Source organism: Acanthisitta chloris, unplaced genomic scaffold (genome assembly GCF_000695815.1).
Source record: "Acanthisitta chloris isolate BGI_N310 unplaced genomic scaffold, ASM69581v1 scaffold16723, whole genome shotgun sequence".
In the NCBI taxonomy this organism is placed as follows: domain Eukaryota; kingdom Metazoa; phylum Chordata; class Aves; order Passeriformes; family Acanthisittidae; genus Acanthisitta; species Acanthisitta chloris.
The window spans coordinates 36,273-48,341 of NW_008664445.1; the positions used below are offsets into that span (position 1 = coordinate 36,273).

Below are 12,069 nucleotides of genomic sequence, written 5' to 3' on the forward strand. Positions count from 1 at the left end.
TTCCAGTGATAAAACATTGCAGCAATTTCCACATTTCCAAGATGACACTGGTAGAATACATTCCTGGAAATCAGTTTCTGTTCTCTGCTGCTAAATATTTTTGGGGGGCAATGCCCTGAGTACTGTTCTCCCTAGGCCAGGGTCGAATTCTTGCCCTTTTCACAGTCCCGTGAGGATGGATGTCTGCTAAATACAGAGGCTGATGTAGAGCTTTGCAGGATGCAAAAAAGATCTTTCCTGTGTCTCTTCCAGCTGCACTTAAACTCAGTTGCTGTAGTTCCTGTTTTTCTTAATAAGCCTCATTTAAAGCAAGTGCCCATGGGGGGAAAAAATCTATCTACTTACATGCATATAAAGCTTTTCATTTTAGTAGAGAAGAATTTGGGTTTGAAGAGGCAAAGGGTCAGTGAACTGAAATTTTTGATTGGCAAAGTGTGGGAGAGTAAATTACCTTGGAAATGAAAGTGGTGTTGCTACATAGCAGGATAATAAACCTTGTGCCATGACATTGTGTTGAGATTAGAATGTATCTGACTACATAAAAGAAAAGCAATCTCTTTGCCACAAGAAGTAGAAGAAATGAGAATTGTCCTGGGTATTATTATTTGTTCTCTTCCTTATAAATTATTTGAAGTGATGGAACATAATACTGTGCTAAGAGAATTACTTACAGGTCTGGTTGATGCTCCTGTCTAACTTTTGTCATTGTGCTTCTAACTTCTCAGCCTCTCAACATTGCCTACAGTCACATCTACAGCTCCTACCGCAATTTTGTGGGGCCACCTCATTTCAAGACGATCTGCAGGCTCCTTGGCTATCAGGGCATCGCAGTGGTCATGGAAGAGCTGCTGAAGATCGTCAAGAGCCTGGTAATTCTGAGCCTGACCCTGGTGATGGAGAAACTCCAATGGCTTGAGAGACATAGGCTGGAGCTTTAGGTTCAGGGTGTTCACATCTGGGCATCTTCACGTTCCTTGTTCCATGCTGAAACACATGTGGCAATGGTCTGATTTTCACTGTTCTTGAGGAATCCCACTGATTCCTGTGGGATGATGGAGTGTTTCCACCAGGATCAGGCAGCATTCAGCACAGAAATTTTGTGTTTGACTAAACAGAGTTCAGCGCATAATCCCATATAATGTATCTACAGGATGCAGGTGTGTAACTCCAAGTGACAGGAAGAGCTTTTAACTCAAAAATGTGCTTTGCTCTAATCTGTATTAGTTCAAAACATCAGTTCTGCAGAAACTTATTCCGCATGAATGTAAATTCTTTTTTAAACCCTGAGTATCCAGTGATCATTCCTCAGGTGGAAGGAGTATTTCCTGCACTGGGGGATGACTCCTTTGGCAGCTCTGGTGAAATGTTTTTTGGGTTAGGAGCACAGGTCCAGCTGGATCTGAGATTGAGCGTTATTTGGATTTCAGCTGCAAACAGTGCAAACACAGCAAGCTGTATTTTGAAGTCAAAAATCCATGCAGCTGTGATTTATTGTTTGGGAGGAAGCTGTAAAAGCACTCTGACTCCCTACACTTGGGCTGAATTTTGTATTTGAGTGTAATCCAAATTAAGCAAGTTCATCTTGGACTCCAGCTGAAGTTTCATCCTGTGCTATCAGATGTGGACCCATCCACAACCAGCCTCTTTGAAAACCAATGCCAGGAGACCTGTCAATCCAGTTTAACCTCCCCTTGTCTCTGACAGCTCCAAGGCACCATCCTGCAGTATGTGAAGACCCTGATCGAAGTAATGCCCAAGATATGCCGCTTGCCAAGACATGAATATGGCTCTCCAGGTGGGTGCTGCAGATGGATGCTTGAGCAAGAGCTCACTCACATGTTGATGCAGCATTTACTCAGGCCCACACTAATAGTTCAGCCAGGCTGGGCACCTGACATGTCAGTGCCACACGCAAACAGCTTTGCTGAGATATTTTCAGCTGCTTTGCTATTGAGACTGGAACATGTATATGAAACTTTTCCAGAAATCTCCTGTTGGAAATTTCCCTTTGAATGCACATGGTTGATAAGGGAATGTCTTCTGGTAGCTTCTGTTTTGTTTTCAGGGTTTTGTGATCTTTTGTTCTTTTGGGTGCGCTGATATTTTTCAAAAGCTCTACTTGGTGCAAAGATTTTTTGCAGTCTGCAATCAGAAACTCTGGCTGGTATACATGAGCCAGCACCAAGTCATCCATTACAGTCTGGAATCTCTTCATTCCTCTGATAAGGAAATCCAAGGACTTCATATAAGTTGCTCCCAATTTCCCAAGAGTTACTGGAAACAGGATAAGACACTCTGTGTTAGTTCTTCCCAATGCTGGTCTGTGTATCAGTTTGGCAGTTGCAGTTTGCAATTTGTGATTAAAGAACTATCAAGCACGGATTGTCTTTTTATCCAAGTTATCAGAGGGTGATTCTTCTCTCATTCTGACTGTCCCCCCTTGTCTTTTAAGGGATCCTGGAGTTTTTCCACCATCAGCTGAAGGACATTATTGAGTATGCAGAGCTGAAGACAGACGTGTTCCAGAGCCTCAGAGAAGTGGGCAATGCCATTCTCTTCTGCCTCCTTATCGAGCAGGCTTTGGTAAGGCAAATCCCCCTGCACCAACAGATCAGACTTGAGATTGCCAACTCGAGAGTATAAGTGGAAATGGGTTCTCCAGCAGAAGAGTTTGGGAATTGCTAACTTTCCAGCTTCTCATGTTCTCAGGGTCTCTCTGGGGCTGTGTTGTTGGAGTCCTTGGGCATGTCCATGGGGATGGTGTGCACTGGTGCTTGGTTGGGCATCTGAGATTGCTAAAGGAGAATCTGAATACTGGAAGATCTAGATTTAATTCTTGGACCCAAAGCTACCCCTTGTTTGCCCTTCTCAGAAATAAAACCAACTGGAGCTTATTTCTAGATTGTAAGCTCTCTGGGGCAGGCATCAATACTTTTTTTATATACATATTTGTACAGTGAGAAGTAGGTTTGAGCCCTTTGCTCCTTTGGGGTGGCAGTGCAATGGAAACAGCCGGATTGATTCGAATGGTGAGATGGATAAAGCAATCCAACAGGAATGGAATCTGAGAACAGCTGATGATATATTTCCTATGACATCTTCACTGAAGATTTAGCTGGAGTGACAAGTTGGTATTGCTCTCTGCACAGGTGTTTTGCACGTGCACAAGTCTCTCAGCCTCTCAGCTCATGTGCTGCCCTTTCTGATATGGGGCAAAGGTTAGTGGCACTCTGCCACTAACCTTCTTAGATTCTAGCTTTTAATACAATCTCATCATTTGGCCTAGAGCCAACTGAAGAGTGTTCAACAACACAATTTTGCTTGCAATATGCATATTTTATGTCATAATGGTTTTGGCAGGATTGTTTCCATTTTTTCCACAAATATTTCAGAAATACTCTCCAAGCATCAAATGGGATTTCCAAGCAAAACCAGAAAGTTTTGTTCAGAGGAACACCAGAAGGAAGTTCAAAGATTCCAAGCTTTATCTGATCATAGAGCAGAGGGAAAACTGAAGGTCTCTGCATGTCCTCAAAATGGATATTATTGCCCTTGGCTTTGCATTTTAACTCCAGATCTAGAGCCTTTTAATTCCTGATATGTGTCAAAGACATTCAGCGAACAGTGGCTGCATAAGACTAAGAAAATTAGAGATCTATATCACTCAGCAGCTTGGTTTTGTAGAATTCTATGGAACGACCAGTTGCCAGCTATATACTGGCAGTTTCTGTTCCTTCTGTGGCTTTGTCACTGCTTTCTGCTGTTCTCAGTGTTGGCTTTTATGCTGGATGTACTGCATTTGCCTTTTCTGGCCCATCTTTAGATGGACACTTAAGGGACACATGGTGTTTTCTTGCAAAAATCTTTCATTTCAATGCAAAATGTTCCTCCAGTCCCAGGAACTGTACATCAGCAGTACTGGCGTTTTAGAATAGCAGAAAATAAAGCAAAGATGGTGGGAATTTGGGGGTCCCTTTAGGAAGGCTTCCCATCAAAATCCATGTCTTCCTTCTTCCCATGCCAAGCAAAGTCTCTCCTTCTCCAATCACCTGTTTTTCCACACTGAAATAGATTCAGAATATGAAGCCATTTTGCATGCAGCAGGCACTGGTTCTCATCAGATGCATAGAGCCATCACAGAACAGGATTTTTCCTCTAATGAAGCTCTTGTGCATCAGGAGCAATTGCTTTGATGGTGCAGTTATCTTCAGAGCTGTCTGAGTGATCTAAGGCTGGTGGTACTTGCTGGCAAAAACTGCTCTAATGCAGATGCACAGTCTGCTCTATTCTACCCCCATTTTTTTGTGTAAGTTTGAGAAATGAGGGCTTGCTTGGGACTAAACTTCTAAGCAGTATTTGTACTCTCGGTTAATGGGCCTTGGGGAAGAGATCTATTAATAACAGGACTAATTTTGGGACAGATATCAGGTGAATTCTAGCTGCAAATGGTGAAAATACTCTCTTTCTCAGAGGGAAACAGCAGTGGAAGAACATTCACCTAGGAATGAACAGTATTTTGCAAACAAAATAACCAAGGTGACAGGCCCACTCCGTTAGCATCAGCATCTCTCTGCCCATGGAGGGACCCCAGACTGCTCCTGTCCCTCCAGCACTGTGTCACAAACTGCACTCCCACAAACTTGCTCTCATCCCAGCATCCATGCGCCAACACAGCCTCCTGCAGCTTCATGCTACACTGTCCTCTTGGCTGGAAGGTGGAATATCCACCCATGCATCCCAAACTGACCCAGCTGAGTCATTCCATCTGGCCCCCAGATATCTTTTGCTGCGCTATCATGATCTGCTTTCGAGTGTGTCTACATCTCTACAGTGAGCTCAGAACTGAAAGCATGTCCTAGGACGAGGCTTTTGTAGGAGCAGACTGATGCCTGTCGTGACGCGATGCCTCTGTGTTAAACAGCTTTGGTTTCCTTGCTGCTGTTTCCCATTACAGACTTGTATCCAGTGTACTGTCAGCCATTGCTCCTCAATCTCCACCTGCCTATTTCTAGGTTTCTCCTCCTTGTGCATCTGTGTTTGGGATTATTTTTTTCTCAAGTGCATTGGCATGCATCCCCTCAGGTGGCATCTCATGATGTTATTCCTCTCTGGACTTCTGTTTTACTCTCCCTTGGTGCCTGCACCACTGGGATTCTGATAGCCCTGGCTGAGAACACCATACGAACAGCCAAATCATTTCAGACCAATGTATGATGCACCTATTTGCAGTAGAGCCATGCATCAGTGTATTTTACATGTACACATTCTAAAATAACTAAGCCAAAAGGTAATTTCCACCTGGGCACTCTGTAAGAAAAGACAGCAGAAAGTCATCAGAGTAGGATGAAACTGAAACCTCCCTGTTCTTTATCCCCTCTTGCTTGCAGTGTTAGTAAGTAGGAGAGAAAATGAATAAAGTGCTGGCTTTGTACAGGCAGGAAATAACTTATTTGAGTTAGGGAAACTTCCTGTCTTAAGTTGAGGTAATTTTTTCCAGTTTTAGTTCATTTAGGTTCAAACTGTTGGAGTTAGTACTGAGCTGGGTTGGATTTGAATAGGTGCCATAGACATGAACTGTTGTAGTGTTGCCCAGGCCCCTGAGCCATTCACTCATCCCCTGTAGGAATTTTTAACTTACTTTATCTTTCTTTCTTCCTGCCTCAGTCCCAGGAAGAAGTTTGTGATTTGCTGCATGCTGCTCCCTTCCAAAATATTTTGCCCAGGGTCTACATCAAAGGTAAGAAGCTGAGAGGGAAGCAGTGAGCAGACTCAGAGGTCTCTGCCCAGAGGCTGTTTCTCTCCCATTTCTGCTGAGGATTAGTTCTGGCCCTGCTTCCCCCTCCAAATAGATAAGTGAATACAGCCAAACATCAGGTGGAAACAAAAGCTGAGGGTGCATTTCCTGTAGCCTAGTTATGGCCTGAAACCTCAGTCAGTTTGGGGGTTCCCTTCAGGTTTGAAAGCCATTTCACAGCCTCTTTGGAGAATGACAGCATGAAACGTCCATCTCAACAGGAGCGATGGGTAGCAGGGACATGCTTTTGGACATGTGTGAGAAAGCTGCTGCTGAGACTGCAACCGCACATCCCTCCCCTCTCCGCATCACTGGTCCCTCATTGCTGACGGTTTGGCTCCCTGATCCACACTCTCCTTGGATGGTTGCTGGGGGGCAGCTCTGAGCAAACTCTGCAGAAATCGCGGGTCTCCACTTCCTCCTCTCATTTCACTGTTTGCTGCTCGCTTGACAGAAGGAGAACGCTTGGAGGTGCGCATGAAGCGTCTCGAAGCCAAGTATGCCCCACTTCACCTGGTTCCCTTAATAGAGAGGCTGGGCACTCCGCAGGTAAGGATTTCATTGAAAGGGATGGCTGTTGGAAACTCATAGCAGTCCCCAGATGGCCTTGGGAAAGTGATCCTTCTTTTCTTTTTTTTAATTCATTTATTTTTTCCCCCCCAAAACATCAATTGGCCAAGCAAATCAGAATCCTTGCCCTAGCAGATACTTTGAAGGGAATTTTGTGAGCGGGTCCAGAGATGGTGTGTTGCTGCCTCCAGTCTGGCAGGGAGCTGTAAGGCAAGTGTGCTCTAAGTCAGCTCTGAATAACAGCAACTCTGAAAACTCTTCTTCTCCATTTTAAAAAGATGGAGAATTGCTGGAGCGGCTTGAGGGAAAACTTTGCAGGGCTGTCCTTAACAATAAATTGCCATCACTTTTGGGGATCTCATTTTAGGGCTGCAGTATGGTCCATTTCTAAGCTCATCCCTGTCAAGGAATACATCTGAGAATGGTTTCCCTCCTAGCACATGCTTAGAGCTTCAGCACATGCTTAAAATTATGGCTCCATTTAAGTGTCTTCTTGACGTGGGTCTCAGCTTGGGAAAGATCTCTTGTGCAGAAACTGAGTACTGTTAAAAATATCTCCATAGACTGATCAATATAATGGGCAAAATTTGAGCTTCATTGATAGAAATAATCAAACTTCTAGTGCCCACTTAGTGGGGTTGATGGGATAAAAATCATTCAAAGTATCAAATGAATCAAAATCTTTTTTCTGTACTGTACTGGCAAGGGAATGGAATAAGCACTCAGTTGTATGAGGTGACAGATATATAGCAGGCAGAAAGTTGTTGATTTTTTTCCTTGGGTTTTTTTTTTCTGATGAATCAATGACATTCTGAACTTTGCTTCATTGGAAATCAGCTGAAACAAAGAAATTGGCTGGATAACTGAGGGCTTTGTCTTTGTAGACACTTCCTTTTAAAGGAGACACTCGAGAAAAAGAATTCACCTCTGTGTTTTTGTGTCTTTGTGTTGGTCTTTCTATCGCTCCTTCTTTCCATGCAAAATCATCATTGAAATCTGCTATTAGAGTCCACTCGTTGCTTATCCCTGCCATAGTTATAATGGTGATGAAAACAAAAGGTACTTCATGTCCCACTAAAAAGTAGTTTTGCTGTAAACTGTTCATCACACAGGTACAGTTGAGCACCAGATTTTAATTTTTTTAGCTCAAACGTAAATGAACACAAGAATCACTTTCTATAGGTGCCTTCATAGCTTCTAAGCTTGTTCCTTATGCAGCTTTGGACATGCATTTTGGAAATGCAGTTTTGGACACAGGCCATACAGGACTTTATCCTGCAGAATGCATAAATGCCTTTTAGCAATTGTCCAGAATCTGAGCAGAATTTGTCTGCTAGATGCCTCTCCCAAAAGGTGGCCCTATGCATTTCATACAATTCCATGCTGGGAAGGGGCTGGGCCAGAGTCAGTGGGAATCTCTTGGTCTTTGCAGGTTTTGGGTAGGGTTGTGGCAAGCTCACCAGTTAACAGGCTGTAAAAGAGGACAATCAAAACTGGATTTGTGCAATGGCAGGAAAACTGTCAGTGATTCTTGTAAATAATCATTTTGCATTGGGAATCCAGAAGCAGCTGTTTGATGGGTCATTCATAAAGAACCAGGAGGGTCAAAGTGGTTCATTAAAGGAATCCTCTCCCTTTTAATGCTGACCATTAGGGTATTTACTAAGAGAGGTTCAAAAGTGCTTTGGCCAGCCTGGTTTTTTCACTGGAAGTAATGAGAGCCTTTCCTTTTGAAGGCAGGGAATAGTTAAGCCAGCACGGTGACAATTTACCACAAGAGAACCTTCCTCTCCTCTCCTTACAAATCAGTGGGACCCCAGAGGCAGCTCTGGCCACAAGGCTAACAACTTTCCAGCTGCCTTCACCGTGTTAGATACCTCCCCAAGGGTGGTAGTCCTGTAGCAGAGACTGGTCTTATCATGATGAATTTTGGAACCGATTTCTGTCTGTGCATGTGCATAACTGAGTGGCACTACATGCTTTGAAAGCCAGATGCATCCCTTTCTAAATTAAGATTTCTTCAGGAACAGTGTACGAAGATCATTGGAGAAGTTTGTTCTCAACAGTACCTCTTTTATCACTGTATCTTGGCAAAGTAATGCTAATAGTTTGTATTGAAATGGTTCTACTTCTACTGTGTCCTCATTTTGCCATCTTAGACTAGTGTGAATCCATAAGAGCTTAGAGCAGGTGAGGAGAGGGAAAGTGTACAGCTTTTAGCTATTAAAAAAAGCTGGATAAAATAAATCTTTACTTGCTAAGCAAGCATATGCAGGTGCATGCTATGAAAACAGTGATATCATTCCTGTATTTAACAGGTCTGGGCACCCAATCTGGCCTCTGCACAGCAATACAGCTTTTCCTTGGTATTTGCTGTTAGTTAAACATTAATTGAGCTGAGGTTCCCAGAACATCCTTGAAATTGTGACACAAGCAGGAATTGTAATATTTCTCATTTCAAGAGCCACCAAACTAAAGATGATGTAGGTTATTGCCAGCATAAACTGATAGACAGGAAAGGGGATGTGCAGGGACATTCAGGCATTTTTCAGAGTGGAATGAAGATGACCCATGTAAACTGAGCATAATTCATTCTCTTAATGTCTGGCCAGGACATGTCCCTGCCCTTTGTCCCAGATGCTCTGAGTCCCCATTGTGACTCTGATTGGGAGAACATTTTTATAGGCATTACAGGGACAGCTGGAAATGGAGCAAATGCTTAAAGACTACTTAAAGCTCCAGGAAATCCTGTGGGATAGGCAGAGTCTCAGTAAATGTCATGCTTGCTCTGCATGCCCCTTCCAAAGTGGTGGGAGGGGTACAAGGCTCTGCCAGTGGGGCCCTGATGCTGTGGCAGCCACTCATCTACCAGAGTGAGCACAGCAGAGCCAGAGCCTCCCTGCTACAGCCATGGGCACAACTCTGACTGCTTCCATTTCCCATGTTATTTTTGGCAGCACTGCAAAGGGACGTCAGTCATGCTGCTGGAACAGCAAGAAATGGGGCAGCTAAGAAGATTATCAGGGCAGTGAGTGACCCCCACACTTGCACCCCAGCCCCACTCAGTGAGCTCAGGAGGGTGCATGCTCCCATACTGGGGGGAAACCAGCAGTTTGCTTATTTAAAATAGCTCTTCTTTTTATTCCTGGGGAGCAATGGGGCTGAAAGGAAGTTAATTGTCTTTTCATTTTCCTCTAATGTAAAAGCCAAAAGAACTCCATCCAATGGAGCCATTCCAGATTTGTATATCTAAATCTGAGCAGGCATGCATAGAAGTTCCCCACACATGTGAAACTTTCACATCTGGAAAAAATATTACTTGACTTTCTTACAAACCACAGGTTTTCCAGTATTAAGGTTCCAGTGGCTTCTCATCTTCCTCTGAGTTCTTTAACCTTAAGTAGAAAAGAAATCAAGAAAGCCATAGGCTATCTACAGTTTAAAGAGATGATGGCAATGTCCTAGGAAGCAAAATGTCCCTTTTCTCTCCTGTTTTATTTTCCTAATGTGCAGAAATCATGAAATGAACCCAGCAACGCTGAGTAGCACTAATAGAACAGAACAGCATGCTAGCAGAATTAAGGATCAGTATTTCTGATCAGAGCTTTGCCTTCAACTTTCATTTTCTGACGTACATAGTTACTCCAAAAGATACTGACGTTGGTGAAATATAATTGAGCACAATATGAAGTCTTCTTCTGTTTGAGGGATGAGTATTCTCTGGTGGGAAGTGCCATGGGAACAGCCATCGGAGGTAAGGTTGGACCTTCCACGGGGTCTGTGCTAACTTTGAAAGAGCTGGGGAGAGACAAGGCAGCATTAAGTCCCGTGAGAGGATCCACCTGTAGCACATTGTCACTGCTGTTTCTTCGGTTGTCCTCCTCCTCAGCAAATAGCCATTGCCCGAGAGGGTGACTTGCTGACCAAGGAGCGGCTGTGCTGTGGGCTGTCCATGTTCGAGGTGATCTTGACACGGATTAGGAGCTACCTGCAGGATCCCATCTGGCGTGGGCCGCCCCCGACGAACGGGGTCATGCACGTGGACGAGTGTGTGGAGTTCCACCGGCTCTGGAGTGCCATGCAGTTCGTGTACTGCATCCCCGTGGGCACCAACGAGTTCACTGCAGAGTGAGTGTCTGCTGCTGGCCCTGCCCTCAATGCTCTCACAAGCCAGCGTGGCCAGCAAGCCCCTGGGATGTCCTCAGCTGTGGAGGTAGAGGGGGAATGTGAGTCCTTGATGAAAGGACTCTTGTGCATGAGCATAAAGAGATGCACAGAGAGCTTTCAGTTGGAGCACCTGGGGGAAAGTGCACGGTAAAGGATCATGCCCAAGATGACATGCAGAAGGAGATAGGTAGATGGGCTGACAGCCCAACTCAGAGACTAGATCCTCACTGTTCTTACCCTGTAATAGCCTGCCCTGGGTAATTCTGCATGTCTTCTGAATTCAGTTTCTCTAGGTGTATACTCACTTCCTAGGAGCAGGACTGAATCTGATTTCACTAGCAATTCACCAAAGTAAGTTCCTGGTGCCATGGTAGGACTTCTCTTGCCTAACTTTATTGTGTCATCTCCCCCCACCCCATCACCCTGTCCTCCTTCCAGGCAGTGTTTTGGAGATGGTTTGAACTGGGCAGGTTGCTCTATCATTGTTCTCCTTGGACAACAACGGCGCTTTGACCTCTTTGACTTCTGCTACCACCTGCTGAAGGTGCAGAGGCAAGATGGGAAGGATGAAATCATAAAAAACGTGGTAAGTTGGAGGTCCCAAAGGACTCAAACCAGCACACTTCTCTCTCTTGCTTTGTCCAAACTCCTCAATTACAGCCATGCCCGGTGTTAACCTTATTCAAACTGCACACATTCACTGTAAGATTTCCATCTGCAGTCTCAGCAGAGAGGCCAGGGTTTTAATTGGCTTGAAAATCAAATCTTTTCTTCCTAAGTATTTCCCTTCTTCCTGGGGTTAGGAAGCTGGACCTAAGGAGCTGGTATCTCCAGCAACCATCCTGTGATCTCAGTGGCTTTGTCAATAAGCAGCTGGGAGAGTAGACTTTGGAACAGTTAACTTAGGACCACTCACTGATTTTGTTAATGTTCTGTCTTGAGTCTTCAAACCCTATAATGAAGCGAGTCACCGGTCCCTGGGAGGTGCTAAGTGGAACAGTAACTCATGTTATAGATGCTTTGCTTGAGCAGAGGTTTCCAGCAGCAGGGCAGAGTACTGCTGCATTCTAGCTGATCAGATGACATAAGACTCTTCATCTACTGTTTTTCTCCCTCACCATCCCTCCAGCCCTTGAAGAAGATGGCCGACAGGATCAGGAAGTATCAGATCCTCAACAATGAGATTTTTGCCATCCTGAACAAGTACATGAAGTCGGTGGAAACAGACAGTTCCACAGTGGAGCACGTGCGCTGCTTCCAGCCCCCAATCCATCAGTCACTGGCCACCACCTGCTAGTATGGACACGGACCCCGTGTGGGTTGGGAAGGGAGAAGGGACTGAACCCAAACCAGCTGGGAGGGTAAACTCGATGGCAAAAGACCTAGCAATGAAGTAAGGCTGGGTATGCCTCTACACACGAGGATGCATCTTCCCCTCAGCCCCGTTTGAGTGCATGTTCCTCTGTCCCATCCCTGTGATCGGTTTTACTTGTAGCTTTTGGACTTGGGGGTAGGTGGGGGTGGGCGGGCAAAATGTG

The 12,069-nt window shown here is 44.7% G+C and overlaps 1 protein-coding gene across 1 annotated transcript in view; it reads left to right on the forward strand.

Moving 5' to 3' along the window:
* Nucleotides 1-11,828, forward strand: part of LOC103799067 (cytoplasmic FMR1-interacting protein 2-like) — a 42,056-nt gene extending 30,228 nt beyond the window's left edge. The window contains 8 exon segments of the mRNA XM_009071361.1: nucleotides 726-869; nucleotides 1,705-1,795; nucleotides 2,453-2,583; nucleotides 5,665-5,737; nucleotides 6,249-6,343; nucleotides 10,254-10,492; nucleotides 10,970-11,117; nucleotides 11,661-11,828. Of these exon segments, the coding sequence (XP_009069609.1) occupies nucleotides 726-869; nucleotides 1,705-1,795; nucleotides 2,453-2,583; nucleotides 5,665-5,737; nucleotides 6,249-6,343; nucleotides 10,254-10,492; nucleotides 10,970-11,117; nucleotides 11,661-11,828 (1,089 nt within the window).
* The last annotated feature ends 241 nt before the right edge of the window (nucleotides 11,829-12,069 follow it).